The sequence below is a fragment of the Periophthalmus magnuspinnatus genome, chromosome 3, assembly GCF_009829125.3.
Source record: "Periophthalmus magnuspinnatus isolate fPerMag1 chromosome 3, fPerMag1.2.pri, whole genome shotgun sequence".
NCBI classification, from domain to species: domain Eukaryota; kingdom Metazoa; phylum Chordata; class Actinopteri; order Gobiiformes; family Gobiidae; genus Periophthalmus; species Periophthalmus magnuspinnatus.
The window spans coordinates 1,718,819-1,745,765 of record NC_047128.1 but is presented as its reverse complement, the minus strand read 5'-3'; the positions used below and the strand labels follow the sequence as shown (position 1 = coordinate 1,745,765).

Genomic DNA, 26,947 nt, shown 5'->3' with positions numbered 1-26,947 from the left:
TATAAACAAAAATTGATTTTTATTTCGTAAACGCTCCATGGAAAACTAAAGCCTTTACTTTGGCGACCTCTACTGCATTAACATAGAACTACAGGTGAGAATTTGCGATCACCTGATGTAAACCTGTCGAGATGCACTCCATTCTAATTTAAAGGCCTTACAATGTTTTAAATGGCTTTTTACTTTAGATTATAAACGGTATGGATGTAATTACGGGACTACTTGCTTAAATGTTGCTGAACGCTAGCATACAAGCTAGCATACTTCTGTAGCAGCCTCCGCAGAGCAGTGAAGGTGCCCTGCTAATAAAATGGACTGCGGAGTTTAAATGATGAACCAAGGCACGGTAGGTTCCTAAAAAGATTAACCTAAATATCTGACATATTTGCAGTAATAGTGTGCTTGCGTCTCATTGTCAAAATGTGAAATAATTCGTTTATTTGTTTGCACAGCGGTCATAATGAGGAGTCGCAGTAACTCGGGAGTACGACTTGATGGTTATGCCAGGCTGGTACATGAGACGATCTTATGCCATCAGGTGGGTTGTATATTCCCACAAACTCATGATTTCTCCTCTCAAAGCCATTATATACAAAGTGTTTATAGCATAGGTTAAGTTCATTGTATCATTGGCTAATTTTGGCTGTGTCCCATAGTGGAAAAACAGGTTGGACGTATGTTTTAGCCAGTATTGTACTAAAATAGAGCACTCTGTGACGTCATTTGATCGTGCAAGAACTAACAATTATTACCCAACATGTCAACGGTTAATTTTGTAATATAGACAAGTCGGCAGTCAAGTAATATGCAAGTAGAAATAATCAGGTGCAGTTTAAGGCTGTTGAAGAGTGTGTACTCATGGGTTCCTTCCTGATATGAAGGACTTTTCCCCATTCAATAGATATTACTTAAGATTTGATTTGCTTAGTTGCTATGACCACGGAAGGAGGTTACCATAGTTAGAAATCCAGGAAATCCAGGACCATGATTTCACTTACAATAGAAATCAAGTTTTACATCCTTAAAACAACAATCACTACATACACAATATGTTTTATCCATTATTTTAATTTCTGTCAAAGTATTAATACCTCAGAATATCTCGATGACCCTCAATTCACCTACACTCTTTTTACCCACCAGCTGCAGATAGCGATGTATTTCTTACACTGGACACTGAACACAACTATGTTTACAGGTTCAACCAGCGTAAACTGCTTGTTAACAGACAGAAAATGATTGGGGCAAAGGTCAAAAAACAGCCATGTCTGTTATCAAAAGTTATTTGAGTTTATATCAGCTGCTGTTGTCGACTCTAAGTATAAACGGTGTCTCTAATGTCAGCAATGTAGCACTTCAGATGATGTGGTTATAGAGTTTCCATAAAACAATTCCTACGTATGGTAGCAATAGTCTTATGGCCTGGTTTTAGCCTGATGAATTTGTGTGAACTAAAAATATAGGTGGGCAAATACAAAATGTTTTAAATGTTGGTTAATTGAGTAGGTGTAGTGTAGTTATGGACTAGCTACTTGTTTATAACTGTGCAGAATTGTCCAAATAGGACTGTACTAGAGAAATAACAAACCATTTTGTTGATGATGGGTTGACAATAATTGACTAAACCCAGTGGTGGAAGATAATAAAAAGTAGTAAAGTACTGTACTTAAGTAGAATTTTTAGGTATCTGTACTTTACTTAAGTACATTTTACTGTGGATACTTTTGACTTTTACTTCAGTACATTTGAGAGCAGATACTGTACTTTTGCTCCACTACATCTTTGAACTAGCCTCAAAAGTAAAAAGCACTTTTCATATAATCTGAGGGGTTATTTTTACCATATTCGTGGTAACATCCTGCCTAAAGTTTTTGAGTTCAAGCTTTGGCTTTGAGCAAAACATTTAGAAAAATTGAGAAATTAATTTATATTGATACTGTTGACCAAAGTATGTCTCGTTTTTAGACTTTAACAAATTAACAAAACTTGTGTAAAACACGTTTACTTTATTACTATTGCTTTAGTCAATTTTTTCATGTGATATTTTTACTTGAATAACTTTTTACCTCTGTACATTTACTGAAGTAAGCCTGAATTAAGCCTAAGGTCTAAAATTATGTCTATAATATTAAAAATAATAATAATAATAATTCAAATATATATATATATATATATATATATATATATATATATATATATATATATATATATATATATATATATATATATATATATATATATATATATATATATATATATATATATATATATGATTGTGCAGATTATTTGGTTAATGTTTAGTATTTTGTCTTTTCTGATTCTAGAAATGAATTTCTTTATTTGTGAAAAATACTTGACGAAATGATCACTCTTAACCCCATTATTCTTAACTCCATCATAATTATTGCTCTCTGTTTGATATTGATATATTTAATTACATATTGTATGAATTATGTTGTCAGAACCCAGTGACCGGCCTGCTGCCTGCCAGTTCCCAGCAGAAGGATGCCTGGGTGCGGGACAATGTCTACAGCGTCCTGTCTGTGTGGGCGCTGGGGATGGCCTATCGGAAAAACGCTGACCGCGATGAGGACAAGGCCAAAGCCTACGAACTGGAGCAGGTGGGGTGTACACAGAGGGATATGTTTGCTCTGGACACGTGTGCTCTGTATTTTACTGTAGTACTAGTACATTTGGCAGGGTTACAATCAAGGGGGAGATTCTCATATGCTTACATCACTGTTGCTGTTTTTCACATTTTTTGGGGGTTTTTCTATTCATTTCTCTTATCAGTTAATTCTGTTTATATTATTGTATATGCTTATTCTGCATATGTAAGTTATTACTAAAATGAGGCAAGAGAAACTGCCTTTTTGTTCATCTGCATATAAATTCTGATGCTGCTATTGTACATATTTTTTCCCTTTAAGTATTTCATTTGATTTTTTTAAGCATATCTTTTTAACTTTGTGCATGCTCTTATTTGTATTTGTATTTATTCAGTGTGTTTATGTTGCACTTTTTCACCGTATCAAGTTCCTAGTTTGTGAACTGTGTTCACAGACTATGGCAATAAAAGTCTTCTGATTCTGATTCTGATTCTGATAATTGACAATAAAAATATATTATATATATATATATATTAAAATGACTTCACATGTTGAATTACACGATAGTATGTGTCTAGTATGCCATTATCAGCATCTTTAAAAGTATAAAAAGTATGCATTTAAAGGTCTTGTATTACACAGAATTGATTCTTGTGAGTTGAAGCCACATTATAATGTTGTTATCTCCTCAAAAACACACCTGGAGTGTTTGAAATGTTTTGTTTCGTTCACACATGTTTGAGTAAACCTTTATTATTAGTATGTCTATATCTCCAAAGCTCCTCAAAATGCTCTGTGCCACCTTGTGATGTTATATAGTGGTAGTTTTCAAGTTAACAGCAACCTTTTACTTTTTCCTCATTACAGATTGGCAATTCCAGGTCTGAAATTATCCAAATGATTCAAGTGAAGCTGTATGGAGGTTAAACACACAGTGGAGCACTTCCTGTATTACCACATGACACCATAAGTTAGAATAGAGTGTTTTCTGTTTGAGAGAAAAACTCAACCTAAACATGCAGAGTTTGTGTGTTTAACATGTGTGAATGAAACAAAACACAACTCCAGGTCTGTTTGTGGTAAGGAAACAACATTATAACAGATCAGAAAATTGTGTAATATGGGCCCATTAATGATCTAATACCATAACTACGATCACGATGGCAATGAAATAGTAAATAGTATTTGTGATTTATTTTGCAGAGTGTGGTGAAGCTGATGCAAGGTCTTCTTCAGTGCATGATGCGACAGGTAAGACTCACAAACAGGTAAAGTAAAGCGGTAATATGATTAAATTTCTATTGGCTGAATGCTATTTTTGCTTATTTCAAGGCTTTTAAAAAGGCAAGTTTATTTGTATGGCACAGTTCATACACAAAGTAATTCAAAGTGCTTTACATAATAAGAAAGACAAATAAAAACATAAATAATCAACATAAAATTAATATTAAAAGAGAAAAGTACAGAATAAAACCCTTTCAGTCATATGCACAGATAAACAGAACCGTTTTGAGCCTGGATTTAAACATTGTCAAAGTAGAGGCCTGTCTCAAAAACAAACAGAGAGAGCTGCTTGTTGTGCAGATAATTCATGAACCTTTCTCTGTCCTCATGATGGTTTAGACAAAGACAAACACATGATAAGATAGCACTGCTGCTTTGGGTAAAATGTGTAATAGAAACAACACAAACGACACATTAAAGGTGCACTATGTGATTTGTCTGGTAGAGTGTCTGTCACCTGGTTGTTTCATGGAGATGTGCCTAGAATGTTCCACAGTATGGCCATAAACATATGAATTTCCATGGAGACTTGCAAACCAAATTATGTGTTACAGGTTTGAGGAGAGGTGCCCCCACTCATAGTAAGAATTAATGTTTTTTAAGTAATTTTTGAGCTATAAATAAGACCTGTAGTTAAAGAAATGTACAACATCTCCATGGAGACAAACACGCCCCCTCAAGTAAAGTTACATAGTGCACCTTTAAAGCTTATAATCATAAATAATACACCATTTATAAGCTGTACATTTATTTAATTTCAAATACTTGCAGAAAGTACATTTAGGCATAGTTTGGGAACTTGAAATTGATTTGTTTTTTTGCTTCCTGATTACTAAAGGTCCTATATTACACAGTTGACCCTTGTGAGCTTGTCATGTTATAATGTTTTTACCTCATCAAAAACCTACCTGGAGTTGTGTTTTGTTACATTCACACGTTTGAGTAACCATTTATTATTAGTCAAAGCTCGAAATGCTCTGTTCCACCTTGTGATGTCACGAAGCAGTAGTTTTCAAGTTAACAGCTCCTTTTACCTTTAGTTCAATTCCTTTTGGCCGTTCCAGGACTGAAATGATCAACATTATTCCAGAAGGTGAACAGAGTTTGAAAACACAGTGGGGGACGTCCTGTATCACCACATGACATGACGAGTGTTTTCTGTTTGAGAGAAAAACACAGCCTAAATATGCAGGTTTGTGTGTTAAACATGTGTGAATGAAACAAAACACAACTCCAGGTCTGTTTGTGATGAGGAAATAACATTATCACATAGATCAGTAAGCAGCGTAATATAGGCCCTCTAAATAAAAATGTCTTTGTCAGCTTTGTTCTGTCATAGCAGTGCACTTTAATATGGAGAGCACATAGCTATCAAGTCCCTTCTGTAATCCTATTAGTGAACGGTCTGCAGCTAAACCAACTCCACTCTTCCCTCAGGTGGCCAAAGTGGAGAAGTTCAAACAGACCCAGAGCACAAAGGACTGTCTTCACGCCAAGTACCACACTCCCACCTGTGCCACGGTGGTGGGCGATGACCAATGGGGTCACCTCCAGGTCGATGCCACCTCCATCTACCTGCTCACTCTGGCCCAGATGACCGCCTCAGGTACAGTACAGTCAGTTATATGTACACATAGTATATATTTAACACTTCCAGATGACGTGCCTGGTACTGGGACAACTTTTACTAACAATGTAAATAGTACTATTAGCAGTAGTAGTAGTGATATTAGTAGTAGGAGTTATAGGGGTGATAGTAGCTCAGTTGGTATAGTGTTCACCTACTGACCCGATGTTGTCTGATAACTAGAAGTCACTAACTCTGGAGTAAAACACTTTTTTAGTCAGTAAAACATCACATCTTGCAGTAGACGTCAGTAACTACATATTATTGGTATTATATTTATATTAGAATTATAATACCTAAAACAGTAAGGATTTTTCTTTGACTCATCCACACTTTTAAGACAAAGAAAGGATACAGAAAGGGGACATAAACTTTGGAAATATTGATTAGTTTTACATTTTAATCATGTAATTTTACCTGTAAGTCTTAAACTAAATGTTACTCAAATCACTCTGTCTAATAAATGGTAAACGGTCACATTTTTATATATCATTTTCCACCTTAAAGGCACTCAAAGCTCTTTAATACAATCTACTTTTCTACAACCCCCTAACATGGTTTTGTTTTCAGGTCTTCGCATCATTTCAAACCTGGATGAAGTAGCTTTTATTCAAAACCTCGTCTTCTACATTGAAGCTGCATATAAAGTAGCAGTGAGTTCACATTCTCACTGTCTCATTAATGGTAAAACAACTTAACAACATGCTTTTTTTTTTCTTTTAGGATTTTGGAATGTGGGAACGTGGGGACAAAACTAATCAAGGCATTGCTGAGTTGAATGCCAGTTCTGTGGGTATGGCCAAGGTATGGATTGGCTCAGGTTTAAGTCATTTTATGTGGAAAAAGACAGAACAATGTGTGTGTTTATATTGCGCAGGGCCAGTCAGATAAGACACATACTTCTGCTTCATAGCTACCCCATGAAATCAGAGAATGCTGACTGACAAACCACATCATTGTATCTTTTATTAGTCTCTGCATTCACACCATGTTTACATAATATAATGAAATATTAAAGGGCTCATTTTACACTGTTTTCTGATCTAAGTTATAGTGTTGTTTCCTCATCACAAACATAACCGCTGTTGTGTTTTGTTTCATTCACACATGGTTAACACACAAACTCTGCATATTTGGGCTTAGTTCTTCTCTCAAACAAAATAGGATGTACATTCTACCTGTCTGTTCTATCTTTAGGCAGCTCTTGAAGCCATAGACGAGCTGGATCTCTTTGGTGCACACGGAGGACCCAAGTCTGTGATCCATGTCTTACCTGATGAAGTTGAACACTGCCAGGTAAACTCGGACTAAACAAGAACTAAACCAGGACTAAACCAGAACCAAACCAGGACTAAACTACTCACTCAATATGTAAGGCAACTTCTGGTTTGAACTAAACCTGAAAACAATATAGATTAATCCAGGACTAAACCAGGACTAACTTTAACATGGACTAAAATAGGACTAAACCATGATTATAAAGGCCAAAATCTGACTTAAACCAGAACCAATCGCTGATGTATAGATTAAAAAGGATTTTCAAGACAAGACCTCATATAAAACAATTACAGGACAAAACACAGTTGTAGCTCAGTTGGTAGAGGGTTGGCGGTGTGATACTTGCTCCTACAAATGAATGCTGTTGTTGTGTCCTTGGGCAAGGCACTTAACCCACCTCGCCCCCAGTGTCTGTGTACACTGGTGTATGAATGTGTGGTGAATGGGTGAGTGGTTTCCTCATGTAAAGCGCTTTGAGTGACTTGAGGGTAGAAAAGCCCGATATAAAAACGACAAAGGAAGAGGATTTCATATACAGTTCATATGCAGTTTCTCAATATTGTATTATTTTGGTTCTAATTTAAATGACTTTTATTCCAGTCCATCCTGTGCTCCATGCTGCCGAGAGCTTCACCTTCAAAGGAGATCGATGCCGGGCTTCTGTCGGTCATTTCTTTTCCTGCTTTCGCTGTTGAAAACGCAGAGCTAGTGGCTATTACAAAGTTAGAGATCATAAACAAATTACAGGTAACTAAAATAATACTTTTAGTATATATTTAAATCAAGCATACTTTTGTACCAAATATATGTGTTTTTTTAAGGGACGTTATGGCTGCTGCCGGTTTATCAGAGATGGATATCGCTGTCCCAAAGAGGTAAGAATCAACTTGATGCTTTGTCTCTAATGTTCTGTGTCTTATCTTGTATCTGTTCAGTTATATGTGTGTTTATTGAAGAAATACCTTGAAAAACATGCATCCTTGGTCTTAATTATACTTATTTGAGCAGTCTACTGTCTTATTTCTATCAAAATCTTAGCTGTAGCCAGTAGTACTCAATTTATTTACTTAAGTAAAAGTACAAATCCTGGAGCAAAAAATACTCAAGTAAAAGTAAAAGTACTACATGAAAAAATCAGCTTAAGTAAAAGTATCCATTTAAGGATGTACTTAAAGAATAAAAAGCAAAAGTATTTCACACAGAGTTTGAGGTCTTAAGGCTTCAAATGTAGTGATTTTCATACAGATTTGTTCTTAATTTTGTTCAGCAGAAACAGTTAAATCAGTTGTTTTTTCCAGCTGTTTTTATTTGTATATTTTTGTTTTTCTCAAACTACGAACATGTAAAAAATAATCCCCTCAGACTTTTCAGAAGGTCTCAAACAATAATAAAAAATACTTCTACTTTTCAGTCCAATTCAAAAATGTAGTGGAGTAGAAAGTACAGTACTCTTAAATGTAGTGAAGTAAAAGTAAAAAATATCCACTTTAAAATTTACTTAAGTACAGTACTTTACTACTTTTACTTTGTTACGTTCCACCCGGCTGTAACCCAAAGTGAAGTCTAACTAATGCTAATGCTATGTTATGCTGTATTTATGTATGTTTTGAGATACAACTGCATTCATCTATAATTCATATTCATGTTTTGTCCAGGACCCCACACGGCTACACTATGACCCAGCTGAGCTCAAACTGTTTGAGAACATCGAATGTGAGTGGCCCCTTTTCTGGACCTACCTGATCCTGGATGGGGTTTTTTCTGGAGACCATGGACAGGTAAGACTGGCTGTAAAAATCAGTTTATTTTGTATTTGTAAACTGACCGAAATGTTAATGATAATGTTATATTATAGGTGGAGGAGTATCGAGAGGCATTAGAGGGCATTTTGATCAGACAGAAGAACGGCATCAAACTGCTACCTGAGCTGTATTCAGTCCCACATGACAAGGTAATCTATGTCTAAAAATAGATCGAGGGAGCACTTCAATCGGCTGCTAATTTAATCTGAAAACACGGGGCGCTAACAGCTCAGTAACAATGTGAACGGTACGAAAAAATCAGTGTAAAATAAGATGTAGTAGTTTAGACTTACCCCTGAAATTTAAACCGACCCCATCCCACTCATATCAAATTCTCATAAATAATGGTGTGAATATTGGACACCATAGAGAATTTTACCTTCATTGATGATATTTATATGCCCTACTGTGGAATATTCTTGGCAAAGCAAGCAATGGCATCTTCATAACAATTGACACTTTTCAGCTGGTGTCATCAACATTCCCTTGGGGGGGGGTGATGCTAACTGTAGGCTCTGCTCTGTCTGAGGCTTTGTTAGACTGTGCTTGGTTTTATCACAATCTGACCATAAAGAACTAACTTAGCTGGAATTACGACAGGTGAGCCGATTTGTGCCGTTAATCAAGTCTGGCAGACATAATGTTACAGTCACAAGCTAGCTAGCATTAGCCAACTTTTTTCAAACTCCTAAACAGGACCATGAACGCTCGGATTGATCACAGGCTCCTGAAAATGTGTTGTTTGAGTCCATTTTGTGTTTTTTGCTAATGTTTTCTAATTTGTGTATTCTGTCACCATGGTAACTCCGAAAATTCTACCATAGAGACATATGTAGAACACCCCGAGCAATTACAACAAAAATCTGCTTTTTAAATGTTAATTTTAGACAAGGCAAGGCAAGTTTATTTGTACAGCACAATTCGTACACAAGGTAATTCAAAGTGCTTTACAGAATAAGAAAAACATTAAAATCTCACAAATCAAAACATAAATAATCACAAATAATCATCATAAAATTAACATTAAAGAGAAGAGTGCAGAATAAAAACCTTTCAGTCGTATGCACAGCTAAACAGAACCGTTTTGAGCCTGGATTTAAACATTGTCAAAGTAGAGGCCTGTCTCACATCTTCAGGAAGAATGTTCCAGGTTTTAGCTGCAGAAAACTTAAACGCTGATTCCCCATGTTTAGTCCTGACTCTGGGACCAGCAGGAGGCCGGTCCCTGAAGTCCTTTTAGCCTTCCCCCATCGCTGTTTAAGATTATTGGCCTGTAGACCGTTGTGATGTCACCTGAAACTCAACCATTACCAGCTGCCACATTCTTGCCATGATTATATATAGCGAAAATTCCTTGTGTTGTTTTATTAAAGGTCCTGTATTACTCAAAATGGACTCTTGTGAGCTTTAAGTCATGTTATAATCTTATTACCTCCTCAAAAGTTGGAGTTGGAGTAACAGCTAGCTTTTATACATTTATACATTGTACATTAATCTAGCTTTTTAGTCCAGTAGAAATTTGCAATTCCAGGGCAAACAAAACACAACTCTAGGTCTGTTTGTGATGAGGAAACAGCATTATAACATAGATCAGAAAACAGTGTAATATGGATTCTTTAAATATTCTGCTTTCAGGTGGAGGAGGAGTACAGGAACCCTCACACTGTGGACCGCGTGTCTTTGGGGCAGCTGCCTCACATGTGGGGTCAGTCCCTCTATATCGTGGGCTCTCTGCTGGCTGAGGTACACAGAGACTTAGGGTCAACCAAATGTATACAAGTTTTTGCTGGTTCTTCTGTATACTCTGTGAGGGAAAACAAAACTTACACATTTTAAAATATAATATTCCCCACTTTTAAAGCACACCTATTCTGCAAAATTGACTTTTTAGGGCTTTTACCATGTTACAGTTGTTTCCCCCACAATTTACTCACCTGAAATTGTATTTGGAGTGATTCGTGCATGTTTGAGCAATCTTTAATCACTTATTTTGACACCATTTTGCCGATCAATCCCCATTTTCACTACCACCAGAATACGCCCGCTTACTCCTTTCTCCAATTTTGATACGTGCAGGATTTGGCAGTGTTGCCTAGTCATTTTGCTACGAATGAAAATAAATCCTGCAGTTTTCTAATGCGGAAGTAAGCGGAATTGTTTCTTTTATTAAATTGTTTTTGATGAATATTGCAGTTTAAAATATGCAAATTCTAACATAATGATCCACGGGTGTCAGAAAAAAAATATAGAACAGACACAAGCACAGTAGGTCTTCTTTAACTAGTTTTAGACAACCAGAAAACAAACTGCGCTGTGCCTGACTGGATTCAAGTTTGTTTGTTTTTTTCAATGTTTTCATTTTCATCCAGGGTTTCTTGGCACCAGGAGAGATTGATCCCCTCAACAGGAGGTTCTCTACAAGTGTGAAGCCAGATGTTGTTGTACAAGGTAACTGTTGCGTGACTTGTTGAAATTAGATACCATTTGCATTATTCTATTTTTAATATATTTATTTTTTGGTGATGACACATTTATGTTTATTACTTTACTTTAAAGGTCCTGTATTACACAAAATTTACTTGTGTGAGCGTAAGACCATGTTATAATTTTACCTGCTCAAAAACATACCGGGAATTGTGCTTTGTTTCATTCACAGCTTTGAGCAATCCTGGTTTAATAGTCTGTCTGCATCTCCAAAGCTCAAAATGCTCTGTTCCACCTTGTGATGTCATGTACTGGTAGTTTTCAAGTTAACTTAATTTACCTTTAGTTCAGTACCGGTAGTTACTTTAGTTCAGTAAAAACTGGCAATTCCATGGCTGAAATGATTGAGTTGTCACTTGCATATGTTTTTATTTCAGTCCATATTTAAAGAGGGGGAAAAAAATGTTTAATTTACAGTTTGTGTTTTGGCTGAGTCGGAGGAGATCCAAGAGCTTCTCAGTGACCTCGGGTTCAAAGTTCAGAAGATGTCAGAGGTTCAACCGATCCGAGTTCTGCCTGCACGAATCCTCAGCCACATCTACGTCCGCCTTGGTAACAATTGCACATACTGTACTATTAGGGTCTATGTCAGGTATATTTCAAGTATATATTTGATTAAAAATACAGATTCTCCTTCATACAGATCAACAGAGCCCAGCATAATCCATTTTTATATAACTGCCAAAACTGGACCCGATTGTACCAACACAAAATACACACAATTTGAAAAGAACTTATACTGTTATATTCCTTTAAACAACTGTTCCAACTATTTTGTTTCCAAACACATTTCTGTGTTTAAAATATCTTTGATCATGGTAGCCGGCTGGTTCCGATCCACAGACTTCTTTATGTGTCAGTACTAATGCTAACTTTTATTAAAACGTTAAATGTAACATAAGAACAACATGCAATTTGCTGTATTATTTTTAAGTGCAGATTATTTCTGTCAGTGGCATTATTGAAATATTGATTAGGTAGTGTTAGCATTAGCCTTGACACAAAGAAAACCTCATAGTTGTGCACGGAGCCAATTAACCAGGTTCAGTAAGTAAGAGTGAGTTCAGTAAGAGTTAAGCATTAGATCATTACAATTTTTACAGTTCAAGAAAATAAACTTTATTTTGCCTAATAATCAAAATGACTCAGTCTCAGTTTTATAGCTCCAATCTGAAACTAAATACTCCAGTGCACATCTGTACCTTATAATAAATCCCTAAACTAATTTTAACTAATTAATAACAACAATAAGAACATGTGTTGTATTTTAACCCTTAAAATTATTCTGTTTAATTTTAGGGCACTGTAAGAAGCTAAATTTAAGTGGGAGACCATACAGACACATTGGAGTTTTAGGAACATCCAAGTTTTATGAAATCAGAGACCGATCTTATATATTCACTCCACAGGTAAAGACATTGTTTCCTTAATTAACCAGGCCTATGTATAAAGTGTATCTAATGCTATTCTCTTTATTGAAATAGTTTTTGGATCAGCACCATTTCTACCTGGCTCTTGATAACCAAATGATCGTGGAGATGTTACGGACTGAAGTGGCGTATTTGTCGTCTTGCTGGAGGATGACCGGACGCCCCACTCTCACGTTCCCCATCACACGCAGCATGTTAGGTACAGCTTCATTTTATTTATTATAAACAGTTTGTAACATTGAAACCAGAAGTTCACATACACTATATAAAAAGACACTTATGCTTTTTTTCTCACTGTCTGACATGAAATCAGACTAAACCTGTTTTGCTTTAGGTCAGTTAACATTACCAATATTATTTCTATGTACTAAATGCCAGAATAATGAGGCAATTTAAAGACAGTTTTTCATTACTTTCAGAAGTGACATACAGTAAGATTTGAAAACCTAGATGACGATGTCTTTGGAAGTTTCCAATAGGCTTATTGACAACATTTGATTTAATGAGAGACGCTCCTGCGAGTAATGAAAAAAAAAAAGTAGAAAAAAATATGGTAATCCTAATTGATCTAAAACAGGAAAAGTTTAGTCTGATTTCATGTCAAACATTTAATAGTGTATGAAACGTCCGATGTCAACTGTATTCCTATGCATCATTATTGTATATTTGGCAGAATGATAATGACATATTTGATTTGTCATCATAAAATTAGCTTAAAAGAGAAAAAAAGTTTAAAAAAAAAAAAAAAAGCCCCCTTATCCTGGTTTATAGTCCCACTGGCACATTTATGTTTTTCAATTGCTTTCTTAATCCAGTGACAATGTGGAACCTCAGTCTGTTTTTTGTTTTGTAAAGCACTTTGGTTGTTTTAAATGTGCTATATAAATACACTTGAAATGAATTTAATAAAAAAGTTACATTGTGCACCTTTAAACAATTTGTAGTGCTACACATATTTATTTATTATGGAGAATGAGTGTTAGTGTTTAAAAAATTGCAGTGTTATCAAAATTGCCATATTCAGCTGCAGTGGAATACCTCCATATATTTGATGTGTTATGTATAATATGTAAATTGTGTTCTAATCTAAAGTAGAAAGTTTCACCTGTCTCTCATAGTTGACGACGGAGATGCCATAGATCCTTGTATCATCACAACTCTTCGTAAACTTCAGGACGGCTATTTCGTTGGAGCAAGGTCTGTTTTGACTTAAGTGCCCATATTTTGCTATTTCCTGATCCATGTTATAACGTTATTTCCTCAGACCTGGAGTTGTGTTTTGTTTCATTCCCACATCTTTAACACACAAAGCCTGTATATTTAGGCCGAGTTCTTCTCTCAAACTGAAAACACTCTGTTCTACCTTGCAATGTCATGTGATAATACAGGAAGTGCTCCACTGTGTTTTTAAACTACACACATCTTCACCAGAATCATTTGGATAATTTCAGCCCTGGAATAGACAATCTTTAGTAAATGTAGCTGTTAACTTGAAAACTACCACCTCATGATGACATCACAAGGTGGAACAGAGAATTTTGAGCTTTGGAGATGTAGCTAGATAAATAATAAAGTGTTACTCAAACATGTGTGAAACAAACACAGCTCCAGGTATGTTTTTGAGGAGGTAACAACATTATAACATAGCTTGATATAGGAACTTTAATATAAGAACTTTAAACACAACTCCAAATATGTTTTTGATGGCATAACATGACTTAAATCTCGAGTAGATTTTGCACAATATAGGACTTTTAAAATACATTTATACTTTTACTTCCACTTATTTTCGGGACAAATGAATTATGTAGGCCAACAAATAGGAATCAACATTTATCACTGCATTTTAAGGGTGTCATCCCTTGAAGAGAATTTTTCATTTGAAGTGCTCTACTTTGTGGAATATGGACCATAATATAGCTGTTTTTGCTGTTGTTTTTTAGAGTGCAGATGGCTGACCTGTCCAGTTTTCAGACCACATCATTTCACACTCGCCTCAGTTTCCTTGACGAAGAAAATGATGAGTTTCAGGAAGACATCGATGATGATGAAGAGGAGTTAGGAGACAATTATGACACCTATGGGTCTTCAGGTAGAGTTTTCACATGTGGGTTTAATGTGACAGATCTCAAATAGGGTCATCAACAGTATCAAAAACACAATAAAAATCGATACTAAAACTAGTTTTGAAATTAGATACACTCATTCGAAAAAAGAAAAAAAAAAGAAAATTAATAAAAATCACAACAAAATTTGACCTTTCCTGAAGAGTTTTTGAATGATCTTAAGTTATACACAACTAGTACAAGACCTCATGGTAGCATAAAGTGAGTACTGTTATTTTGTGTTGGAAAAAACAGTCTACTCTCTAAAATTGTGGTATTGAAATCAGCATAGAATGTCAGTCCTATTCCTTAGTATCGAAATTGAGTTTGAAAGTTTGGTATCGTGACAACACTATAAGTGAAATAAATGTCACCATAATCCAACATAAAATAATCTAATATTTGGGTAGGACTCCATTGTTAAATTATTTGTGGTCGCTCAAACATCTTCAAACAAATATTAGATTAGCACAAACACAAACATGCACAATCAGTATTAAAAAAACGCACTATATTGTTACAGGTTCTGTTTTTTTATTTTATTTTTACTACTTTCTACACTGTATATATATAAAGGACATCAAATATATGAAGAAAGATGTCTATGTATTAATTAATTATGTATTAAAGAAAAAAGTTTAATATTTCTACAAAAAAAATGCAAACGGTGGCTACTTTGAGGATTTGAATATATATATATATTTTTTTATTTTAATTGTCGATTTAATTACCCTTTCTCTTTGCTCCATAATTCCATATATCTTATTTCATATATCATCAGCCAGTTAAAAACAAGCCATGGAAAGGTTATTTAATAGATACAATAGAAATTACTTGATAATCCTTTTTTTAAGCAATACTTTTGAATTTTTTGTTTTATTCAGAAAACACGAAGGACATCTTTGAGCAGTACTTGACCCAGCTTCTCCACAGCACGAACACAAAGAGCCACCTCCCTCCCATCCAGAGGGGGCAGCACCATGTCTTCAGTGCAGAACACACCACTCGCGACATCCTGTCACTCATGGCCAAAGTCCAAGGCTTCAACATCCCTCGTGAGTTCAAAATCACTGTTCAAATGTGACAAATGCTAAATATTTATCAAAAGCAGCCATAGTCCACAATGACATACCAAATGCTTCTTTGGTAACATTTTGAAAACATCTAGGTTTCTTAGTGCCATTGGTAAAGGGTTAAAAGTGGACTAAACAAGGACAAAAAAGGCCAAATAGATTCTAAACCAGGACTTTGAAACCAGAGCAGAACTAAGCAAATCACAAAGGCTGCACATTTTGAAGTACCATAATTGTAAAACATTAAAAAAAATCTTATTCTGCAAAAGCACTACTAACATTGTAGTTTGTTTTCATAATCCCAAAACATGTTAACAACAGCTAAGGTAGTCAGACCAAGCTCAAGATCTGGAGATGGTCCCTGAGTGAGGAATGTATAACCAGTCCACCCCGTTTGATATTACTCTGCGTTGTGTTCTGGGTATTGTAGTACAGATAACAGGAAGTTTATTCTGTTTAACAAATAGGGAAATCACAATCTGCTGTGATTTGAGAGATCCAATAAATACCCCTTAAAAGAAAAGTTCACACAATAAAAGTAAATTAGTAAAGCCAGCGTTAAAAGGGTGGCAACTGTTTGATTATAATTAGCTCACAAAATATTGATTAAAATAAGATATAACTTGTATACCACAATGCAGATAATTGAAGGCGTTACATAATGATTTACAAAAGAATTAAACTATTTACAGAGCAAAAAATATATATTTTGTTATGACCCCAAATTAGGCTTATTATCACAGTAGCACAGGTACATTAATCAAAGAATAACAAATTAACTGAACTGGTTGAAGGATGGGTCAAATGTAGAGAATGGGTCAAATGTAGAGAATGCATTTCCCTCACAATAAAAGTATGTCTTATCTTATTTAAAACTTTTTGGTCAGTTCTTGTTTAAATTGTGAACTTTGAACAGAACCCTCTTTTTGAAACACAAACTGCAAATCTAATCGCAATGTTTGTCATAAAAAAATCACAATTACCGGTACATATTTTTCCACCAAATCATACAGCACTAGACAATACTACGGCAACCACGTATATGTAAAAACACAGGTCCTTAACACGTTTTTTTCTGTCTTTATCAGAGGCTTCCATGTACCTCCCTGTCACTCCTGCCATGACCACCCGAAAACACAGAAAAACCCTGAACTTACTGGAGGTGCCTCATCTTCACCACGGACCCCTCACAAAGCAGCAGAAGGTGGGAGCGGCCATCTTTCTACTGGCACATTATCGGTTTAACTGTCCTTTATGGGCTATTTGGCATAAAATGATGCTTTCTTATGTGATTATTATTTTAGTAAGGAAGGAGTGAGCGGGGGAAAGTGAACCGTCATCTGTCAATCTGATTAATTATTTTTTAAGCTTGTCTCATCTTTAAATTGTCACACATTTCTATTAATATTGTCTCTAGTATGTTAAAGGTACACTTTGTAACTTTCTTGTCTCATGGAGGTGTTATTGTTTTGCTGGGGATGCACCACAGTATGGCATTAAATACATTTGTCCCCATGGAGTCAAGCGAGTGGCACCAGGCCTTGTTATGGGTCAGGTCTGTGGAGAGGCGTCCCCACTCTTAGTGGCAGTGCATGTTTTTCAAGGTATATTTCAGCAATAAAAAAATGAAATTGAATTAATATAAAACAGATGATCTTAATGCTATAGTGAAGAACTTTACTGGAAAAGCAATAACATCTCCATGGAGACAGTTGTCATACCCTCCACCTGAAAAATTACACAGTATACCTTTAACACGTGTTTAACCCTGTCAGATCATATAGTTTTGTCTGACTCTGGTCTCCCGCAGCCCCACAGTGTAGCTGACCTCCATCTGCCGCGGGATGCTCAGGGGAACACAGACTTCTCAACTTTAGTGAAACAGCTAAAGGAATGTCCCACTCTACAGGACCAGGCCGACATCCTCTACATACTCTACATGATGAAGTAAGACTCCAATGGCACATAGAGAATAAATGGGACATGATTAGATTAGATTTTTTTAGATTTTGATTTAAAATGTCATCAAATTGGCCTATCTCTGTTCCCAGATATGGAGTTAACATTGAAATCCAATCTAGATTTTACTGATAACTGATGTCCCCTTTATTTATGTTGTGTTTTTGATGTTTGGTTCTCAAGATAATTATCCAGTCAGAAAGCAGAATGAGCCTCACATGAGTCTGTCATTTGTGTCTCCAGTTCCAATACTGAAATCCTGTTGATTTAAAGGGCTCATATTACGCCATTTTCTGATCATTTCCTCATCACAAACATACCTGGAGTTTCATTCACACATGTTTAACACAAATATCCTGCATATTTAGGCTGAGTTCTTCTCTCAAACAAGAAAACACTCACTTCTACCTTGTGATGTCATGTGATAATACAGGAAGTGCTCCACTGTGTTTTCAAACTCCAAACACCTTCACTAAGACCTGGAATTGACAATCTCTACTGAACTCAAGGCAAAAGGGTTGCTGTTAAGTTGAAACCTCCCGCTTCATGACATCACAAGGTGGAACTGAGCATTTTGAGCTTTGAAGATGTAGACAGACTGATAAACCAAGATTACTCAAACATGTGTGGATGAAACAAAATACAACTCAGGTATGTTTTTGAGGAGATAACAACATTATGACATAGTTTGAAGCTCACAAGATCAATTTTGCGTAATATAGGACCTTTTAACCTCAAATGCCTGTATAATTGTTGTGATGCTGTTGAGCAGAGGTCCAGACTGGCCCGTGGAGCTCTCTGGTCCTGGTCAGGAGGGTGTGACTGTGCGTGTGCTGCTGGAGGAGCTGTATGCTCAGGCTGGAGCCTCCAAAGAGTGGGGCCTCATCAGATACATCTCTGGGATGCTCCGCAAGAGGGTGGAGGTCCTGGCTGAGGTATATGTGCTATATATGTGTATGTATTAAGTTTTCTCTAAACATTTATGTATTACACAAAACACAATCAAAAAGAACAATTCAAAACTAAGTATTATATCTTTTGAATGGTGAAAAGCACTAAAAATGGCAACTATAAACAGTAAGCTTGACAAGAAGGAATACACTACGTGGTTTAAAATTATTTCTTGAATACTTCTAGCTTAGTTTGAGAGTTTTACAGTTGCTGGGTTGTTTTATTTTGTCATTTGTTTATGTTTTGTTTTGTATACCAGAATTCATACACAAAGTAAATCTTAAGTGCTTTACAGAATAAGAAAGACATTACAACAAATCAAAACATAAATAATCACAAATAATCATCATCAAACATTAAACATTAAAAGAGAAGAGTGCAGAATAAAAACCTTTCAATCATATGCACAGCTAAACAGAACCGTTTTGAGCCTAAAAATCTAGACATTAAGTATTTTTTGTGATATCATATTGTATATTTCTGTCTCTTCACACAGGCCTGTACAGACCTCATCTCTCACCACAAACAGCTGACAGTTGGACTTCCGCCTGAGCCAAGAGAGAGAATCATCACTGTGTATGATAAAATGATACAGTCATAAAACATTATTCAAATTTTTTAAAGTGAATTCATTTTTCTCTTCTCCTTTTCCAGGCCCCTCCCTCCAGAAGAACTCAACAATCTCATTTATGAAGCCAGTGGACAGGACATTAGCATTGCTGTTCTCACCCAGGTACATTTTAAGTTAAACTATTTTTTATACCAGTACAATGTTTATATATTTGTGTTAATAGGCTCAACATTTAATCACAATAGACTAACTCACAGTTCACAATCAGCATGAACACAAAAAGCAAATCATAAAAGCGCAAATTATTTAGGTAGGGTGTCCATTGCAGAGAGCTAAGAATGCTAATGCTAACACCGTAGTTTAGCAGCATCACGTCACTCTTCTGATGATGACTATAAACAGTAGCTGAAACATGTCAATAAACAAACTGGTCTGTTAGATTAAAGCATAAAAGTAATTTGAAGAAAAGAAGACTGAATGAACTTTTTTTTAGAATACTATTTAGTTTAGATCTCTTCAAATTCTATTAAATACAATATAAATAAATATGTAGTATAGGTTTGAATCTTAATTTTAGACATATTTCATGAATCTAATTGCAATTTTAATATCTCTTTTAAAAAATATTCTTATTTTTCCCCAAACATTTGAGCCTTTGTGTGTTGTTTTTGTCTCAGGAGATCATGGTGTATTTGGCCATGTACGTGCGTTCTCAGCCCTCTCTGTTCGGGGACATGCTCAGGCTCAGGATTGGGCTCATTATGCAGGTGATGGCGACAGAGCTGGCACGCAGCCTCCACTGCTCCGGTGAGATGTTTACTGTGTAATCCCTCAGTCATCCAGGTCTGATCCATAGTAAAAGCCAAAAGTAAAATCTGTCAACTGGACAAGTAGTTGTATGAGTGAAGATGTTTCACTGCTCATCTCAAAGCCACTTTTAGCATAGCTAGCTCCTCCCTTCAGATATATATAAGGTAGTGTCGACCAATAATCTGACCAGAACTGAAGAAAAAATATTTTCTCAAATTCTCCATCGAAATGAATGGGATTCTTGCTCAACCGAAAGTTCCACTACGAAGAAAGTGCAGTTTAGTTGCATTTAGAGGCAAATACTGCCCCTGACACAGACAGACAGGTCCAATGCAAAACAAACAATATTGCTAATCAGAATGTGCTAGAAGGCAGTTGAGGATTCAATAACTGGCCATCGACAATTATGTAAAATAGGACTCAGGTGACTCGATATTCAAAATTGATATGTTTAAAATACAAGCTCTCATGAATGTTTTCAGGTGAGGAGGCGTCTGAGAGCCTGATGAGCCTCAGTCCTTTTGGGATGAAGAGTTTGCTCCATCACATCCTCAGTGGGAAAGAGTTTGGGGTGGAGCGCAGTGGTGAGCTTCATTTGCATGACTATAAACTATAAATTAGTGCTGCAACATTAATCACTATTGAATCCAAATCACTATTTACATAAAATTCTCAAAACTCAATTAGCAGAACGCTAAATCTGCAGTTTTTGAACTATCATAGTTTCCTCCACAAACAACGGAAAGGCCTTGCTCCAGATTGGCTCTTTATTTGCTGTGATATTCGCGATTGGAATTCAAAATGTTGAACTCAGCTCCAAATTCGCCCCTGTAACTGCTACCTTCGATGAGTTTAATTTAACTCAGTCTAATTCTGTGGGTGATGTCACACTCTTGTTATACAGTCTATGATCTGCATAAAACCTGTTAATCCTATAGTTTAGATCTGCACAAACACATCACTTTAGCTATGAGGGACATATTAATAATGTCATTTGCTTTTGAGAATCTGGAAGTTGAAATCATTTGTTCTTACACATTGTATTCATGTTGCTTTTATGATAACTTTCCAGTGCGCCCGATCCAGTCCACCGCCACCAGCCCTGCCATCTCCATCCGTGAAATCGGCCACACCGGAGCCACCAAAACTGAGCGCACAGGGATTCACAAACTCAAGAGCGAAATCAAACAGGTGCAGCATCACACAAGACTAAAACTTAAAATATGACTTTAAATAAAAACCTCTAATGTTGTTCCTACTTCTGGTTACAGCTCGATGGTTCTCGTCCGATCAGTGTGCGTTAGGTTTGAGAACGCTTAGCATGTGTTTATTTTTACAGTTGTTGAGCCAGATTCATAAAGTGTACATTCTCTGCTTCTTTTTTACTTTACTTAACACACTCCATAGATATTGCATTGTGACTCTTCATTTTTTCCAGGGTTTGATCCATTACCGGAAACTGCATTTTCTGTTTCAAAAGTGGAATTTCTAACATTTATAAACGTTTTAAGAATGCCATGATGTCATTTTACTTTCTAATAGGTCTAAATGAACATCTTCAGATTCAAATGAACTGCTTTTCTAAAATAATTCATCATAGATCCATAATAAATAGGGAAATTGAACTGGGTTATAACCATGATAAAGGTGCACTATGTAACTTTTTTTGGTGGAGCATCAGCCACCTGCTTGTCTCCATGGATATGTTATTGTTTTGTCTGGAATGTTTCTCAATATATGTATAATTATATCAATATTTTATTTATTCAATTACAGGTGCTTTACAGCTTTAACATATTTTGAGTGACTGTTGACGCCTCTCCATAGATCTGCCTTGAAACTTGACTCTGTGGTTTCACTTTCTTGTCTCCATGTAAACAGAACATTTAATTTGATACTGTGGAACATCACCATGGAGAGAAGCAGGTGGTGGACAATACCTCACAAAAGTTTCATAGTGTACCTTTAAACTATATTATTTTTTAAATGTTTTATGTTAATACAGACAGATCTGACTTGTATTAATCACTTTGGTAAGAACATAACATAAAAAAGTAGTATTATAATTAATATTGAGTATAATTCCTGTTTACAAATTGGTACAGGTGACCTCATGGCGACTTTGCTTGTGATACATAAACTACATTAATGAATGAATCTTTATCTGAACAGTACTTGCCTTGTTTTCAGATGGTGTATTTTGGTCTGTAATATTTTCTAACAGCATTTTCAGATTTATTTTTTTCATCAAACCGTTCAAGCGTTTTGAGTCAAGTATGCTTTCACCTCCATCTTGTCCGTATATGTTGTTGTATATATGTGTGTAGATCATCAGCGGAGGTCATTCGTTGAGTAGCACAGTCACCTCTCCTCGTTCAACGGTAAAACATCTCATCTGCGTCTGAACCTGCTCCAATGTTCACTCACGTTTAATCCACACTGAACAAAAACACACTAAATATACGGAGAAGGCTCATTTAGGACACTTTAAGGAGTTGTGTTTTGTTTCATTCGCACGTTTAACACACAAAACACTGCATATTTTCGCTGAGTTCTTCTCTCAAACTGAAAAAAAAACACCTTGTGATGTCATGTGGTGGTACAGAAAGTGCTCCAGTGTGTTTTTAAACTCCAGACACCTTCACTAGAATCATTTGTATAATTTCAGACCTGGAATTGCCAATCTCTACTGAACAAAAAAGAGCATTCTGAGCTTTGGAGATGCAGACAGACTAATACTCAAACATGTGCGAATGAAACAAAACACAACAAGCATCAATTTCTTAATATAGGACCTTTCATTTTTATTACTAGCAATGTCAGTGTCAGTCTTAATTTGAAAATATACAGAGCCTTTTCCTGTTAGTGTGTGTTTGTTTCTGAAGTCATGCATGACATCAGTGGGAAACAATATCTCCAAGTGTCAGTGGGAATTTTCCTCAACCTTATCTACATTTGTGTCTTACGGCATAGTGTGGGTTACTTTCCTAAAACACCTCTTCAGTCACATGAACGTATGGTCTAACTTGCATGTTATTATAGCTCACACACACGGGTTATTTTTGAAGTATTCCCCCATTCATCAAGGAGCAGTTCAATGTAGAGACAGTTTCAACAGTTTAATAATTATGAAGTAGTTAATTACATAAGATTAGAGGCTGTTCAATGCGGTCTATGGTGGTATATTATATAATGTTTAACTCGAAATCACAAATTATAAAAAGTAACTATTTAACAATTATTTTTGATGCAATTCGCTTAATTATAAAACTACTAAATGTTCTAAGTGATGTGCTATATTGTTCGCACAAAGCTTTATATTTGTTGTAATAAAACTATAATTCAGACTAAGTTAAAAGTGCACTGTGCAACTTTTCTGATGGGGAGTTTTCCATCTGCTTGTTGCCATGGAGATGTCATTGGCTTGTCTGGAATGTGACAAAGTGTCTTTCTATCTCGCATTTGTTATTGTATTGGTCAAAAAAAATCTTGTAAAACAAACATTCACAACTATGAACGGGGGCGCCTCTCCGCAGATCTGTAATTTGACTCCGTGTTACCCTGATTGATAAGTTTAATGCCATACTTTGGAACATTCCACGCCACGAAATAACATCCATGGTGACAAGCAGGTGGTGTACCCTCCCTCAGAAGATTCACCATTAAATAAGTTATATTTATACCAACAGTATTTTATACATGTGTTACTGGAGTGTTTACCTAGCCTAGCAATAGTCTAACAAAAACAAAAGATCAGAAAGAACTAAAGTATTTAATATATTTAAAACTGCTCCTAATCATAACTGTGTAGTGTGTAAGTGGTATTAACGTCCCTCACCTCTCCCTAAATGTACATAAGGTTGAGTTTCATTGACACGTTTATCCCTGAACTCCATTAACACCCCCGTCTCTGTCTCTCTCTGCACCCTCAGCGCTGCAGCAGCCCCTCCACCCCGAGCGGGATCCTGTCCCCGGTCAGCTCTTGTCCAGGGGAGGGGCAGCTGATCTGGGAGGACCGTCAGGGGCAGTGGCTGAGGAGGCGTAGGCTGGATGGGGCGATAAACAGAGTCCCTACTGGATTCTATCAAAAAGTCTGGAAGATCCTGCAGAAGTGCCATGGGCTGTCTATAGATGGATATGTGCTGCCCTCCTCCACCACCAGTGAGGTACAGAGTTTAGGGTTGGTGTTCCTACGTTTAATTTACTGTACTGAGAAAAAAAATCTAAACTAGTTTTCAAAAAAGCTCAAATATCAATTCAAATGACTTTGTCCCCGTGTCCTTGGATGTTGACCAGGGGCACGCCTACATTCACTAGCAAGGAACATGCGACAACAATAGTGTACGATACAGATGATGATATGAATAGAGACTGGGGATCAGGGCTCTTTCTCAGGCAAATCAGGAGAATCTTGTGAACTTGCATTCAACAGTTTTTCTCATTAATGGCCATAATTATAGTTGGGGTGACTTTTGAGATTCTACACCCCCAGGTCCCCCATCTAGACACGCTCCTAGTGTTTATTTGACCTGGTGTGGTTTTTGAGACATAAAAGCCGTGGGGTTGCTTAATTTTTCACTGAGTGCGTTGACATTTGTACGAGTAAACCAGTTATGATCGGGTTTTTTGAGTATCCTGGATAAGCCAGTATTCTGGTTATGAGAAACCAGGATACTCTGACTGGGATATTCTGATAGTTCCAGTGTCCAGATTTCTGACACTCGTGCTGCACTGAGCATGTGCGAACTGAAGTAACAAATACGGTACGAGTAGCAACTTTCCTAAAACAACTCAAACCTCTACTGGAAGTTTAAAAAAATGTTTTTTTACACCTATAAACAAAATAAAAGCAGTCTATTTCAATACAACCACATTTTACATATACCTGCATTTTAATTTTTGTTCCTTTGTTATTAGCTAGTAAGATTACCAAAATGTTAAGCTCCTTGCCATATCTTTACCATGGTTGCCATAACGACCCCTCTGAACATCCAGGATACTCTGATTGTGCATATATACAGGGAAATGAGTCCGTGTAAATGTTACATCCAGAATACTGTCATAAGTGGGATAAGGCTCATAACTGGGAGACTGGTGCACATACTCATGTTTCTCATAGATTTCTTTCAGACTACCGTGGCACAGCACGTTTTTTTATTAATATTTTGCTTTTAACGTGTTTGGTTGTTTGTTTGTAGATGACGGCTGGAGAGATAAAGTTTGCGGTTCAGGTGGAGTCAGTGCTGAACCATGTGCCACAGCCTGAGTACAGACAGCTGCTGGTGGAGACGCTCATGGTGCTGGGGCTGGTCGCGGACGTCGACGTGACCACGATTGGGAGCATTATTCACGTCGACCGAATACTGCATTTGGCCAACGATTTCTTCCTCAGCGACCAGGTAAGAAAAATCAGCATAGCCATAGACTGTATATATAAATGGACATAGCTAAGGCGCTGAGAAGTAAAGATGGGCACTAGAATTCACTTTACGTTGGAAAACTGTCGCCCCTCTCTCTGTAACTGCTGCAGTGAGCCTTGTCCTTTTGGTCTTAAAATGTTCGTATTAACCCGCTCTATGTGATCCTGGTATTTTTATTTCGCTATTTTATCAAGATATGAACATTACTAACAGACTAATCAGGCACCTTCATTCCCCGATAGCAACAGGTTTGTTTGACAGCGTTGCTAAGCATTGATTCCCTGTTAAGCCAGCGGTGTGGGCAGGAAGGGGCATTACCTTCAACAGCCTCGCTCTGGATTGGCTTTTTGGTTGCTATGATAATCAGTCGAAATTCCTCCTATGGAACTTGTCTCCAAATTTGCCCCATGACTGAATTTGTTGGTTATGAACTAAGTCTTTCTTCATGCTTTATTAAGGGTGTAAATAGTGTAGTTATTATGAAATGTTACCAAAATATCTATAGAAATTTGTCTGCTTCAGTCAAAAATTGTGGAACAATGAACAAAAACACCAATTTCAAAAATTAACAATACTACTTTGTGAAATTACAGATTTTGAATTATATCCATTTACGATATATTCTGCTTTGAAACTCAGAAATCCATAAGTGCTGGTGACTACTTCTTGGAAAAGGACCCCGCGACGGGCATCTGCAACTTCTTCTACGACAGCGCCCCCAGTGGCAGCTACGGGACAATGACCTATCTGTCCAAAGCCGCGGTCACCTACGTTCAAGACTTCCTGCCCAACACAAGCTGCCTGGTACAGTGAAGACTCTCCTCGTGTGACTGAACTGGCCCAAAACTACAACAAAATGCACTTATAGCTGTGATAATATTAGCAGTACTGTTGTTGTCATGGCAATTGCTGAAAAAAAAAACATTTAATCTTTGCAATCATAAGAAATCACGATTTTTGTGCTTCCAGTGATTAGCCTGTATGGTAAAATGTCAAAGCTAAACTGTAACTGAAGAGAGAAAGAAGCAAAACTGAACTGAACTAAAGGAGGTTGTTGACTGAGAACTATATGAGTATGTGTAACATAAATGTTTTTATTTATTAATTTATTATTCTAGTATTATGACATTTTAGACAGCCATTATGTGTTCATTCATATCCACTGTGTAGTACACTATGGTGTGTAATGTTGGTTCATCACAATTATACTTTTGAATGAATGGAAGTACAGGGTATCCATGAAGCCTCTTTGCAATTTTACAGTTTAATTACAAAGGCAGTTGATAAGATATATTAATTAGATTTGTTCTATTGTACTCAGTGGTTATAAAAGTTTTTAACCACATTGCATTTTTTGTGAGTTCCTTAAAACATTTCCAAACCGTGGTATTGGAAGGGACGGACCACCTCCACCTCCGGATTTCTTTCTTTCTTTTAAAGATATCGTGTATGGAACAAAGATACAGGACATTACTGAACTAAAGCAAAAGATAATTGATGCGACTGCAACCAGGGAGGAGGGTACGCTACAGCGAACATGGCAA

General features: G+C 36.4%; 1 protein-coding gene across 2 annotated transcripts; it reads left to right on the top strand.

Annotated features, from left to right (window-relative positions):
* The first annotated feature begins 100 nt into the window (after window positions 1-100).
* Window positions 101-26,469, top strand: phka2 (phosphorylase kinase, alpha 2 (liver)). 2 transcript variants are annotated; one of them, XM_033983703.2, is made up of 32 exons: window positions 101-346; window positions 453-538; window positions 2,463-2,621; window positions 3,813-3,860; window positions 5,331-5,499; window positions 6,091-6,173; window positions 6,244-6,324; window positions 6,718-6,816; window positions 7,399-7,545; window positions 7,620-7,673; window positions 8,454-8,576; window positions 8,654-8,749; window positions 10,236-10,343; window positions 10,970-11,048; window positions 11,502-11,636; window positions 12,384-12,493; window positions 12,569-12,713; window positions 13,633-13,711; window positions 14,458-14,606; window positions 15,504-15,674; window positions 16,781-16,896; window positions 17,503-17,639; window positions 18,424-18,586; window positions 19,099-19,178; window positions 19,257-19,335; window positions 19,851-19,980; window positions 20,466-20,567; window positions 21,056-21,174; window positions 22,311-22,364; window positions 23,916-24,149; window positions 25,182-25,382; window positions 26,043-26,469. In XM_033983703.2, exons 2-32 carry the CDS (start codon window positions 461-463, stop codon window positions 26,214-26,216), a joined length of 3,702 nt encoding a protein of 1,233 aa, XP_033839594.2. In that variant the 5' UTR covers window positions 101-346; window positions 453-460; the 3' UTR covers window positions 26,217-26,469. The 2 variants fall into 2 exon arrangements, with proteins under 2 accessions (XP_033839594.2, XP_055088547.1); XM_055232572.1 differs by lacking the exon at window positions 22,311-22,364.
* The last annotated feature ends 478 nt before the right edge of the window (window positions 26,470-26,947 follow it).

Bases quoted from the DNA above. Each gene is read 5' to 3' on its own strand.
- phka2 (XM_033983703.2), top strand. From the start codon at position 461: ATGAGGAGTCGCAGTAACTCGGGAGTACGACTTGATGGTTATGCCAGG. The intron at 2,622-3,812 runs GTGGGGTGTACA...TTTATTTTGCAG, and splicing joins AAGCCTACGAACTGGAGCAG to AGTGTGGTGAAGCTGATGCA. The intron at 16,897-17,502 runs GTGGGAGCGGCC...GGTCTCCCGCAG, and splicing joins CCCTCACAAAGCAGCAGAAG to CCCCACAGTGTAGCTGACCT.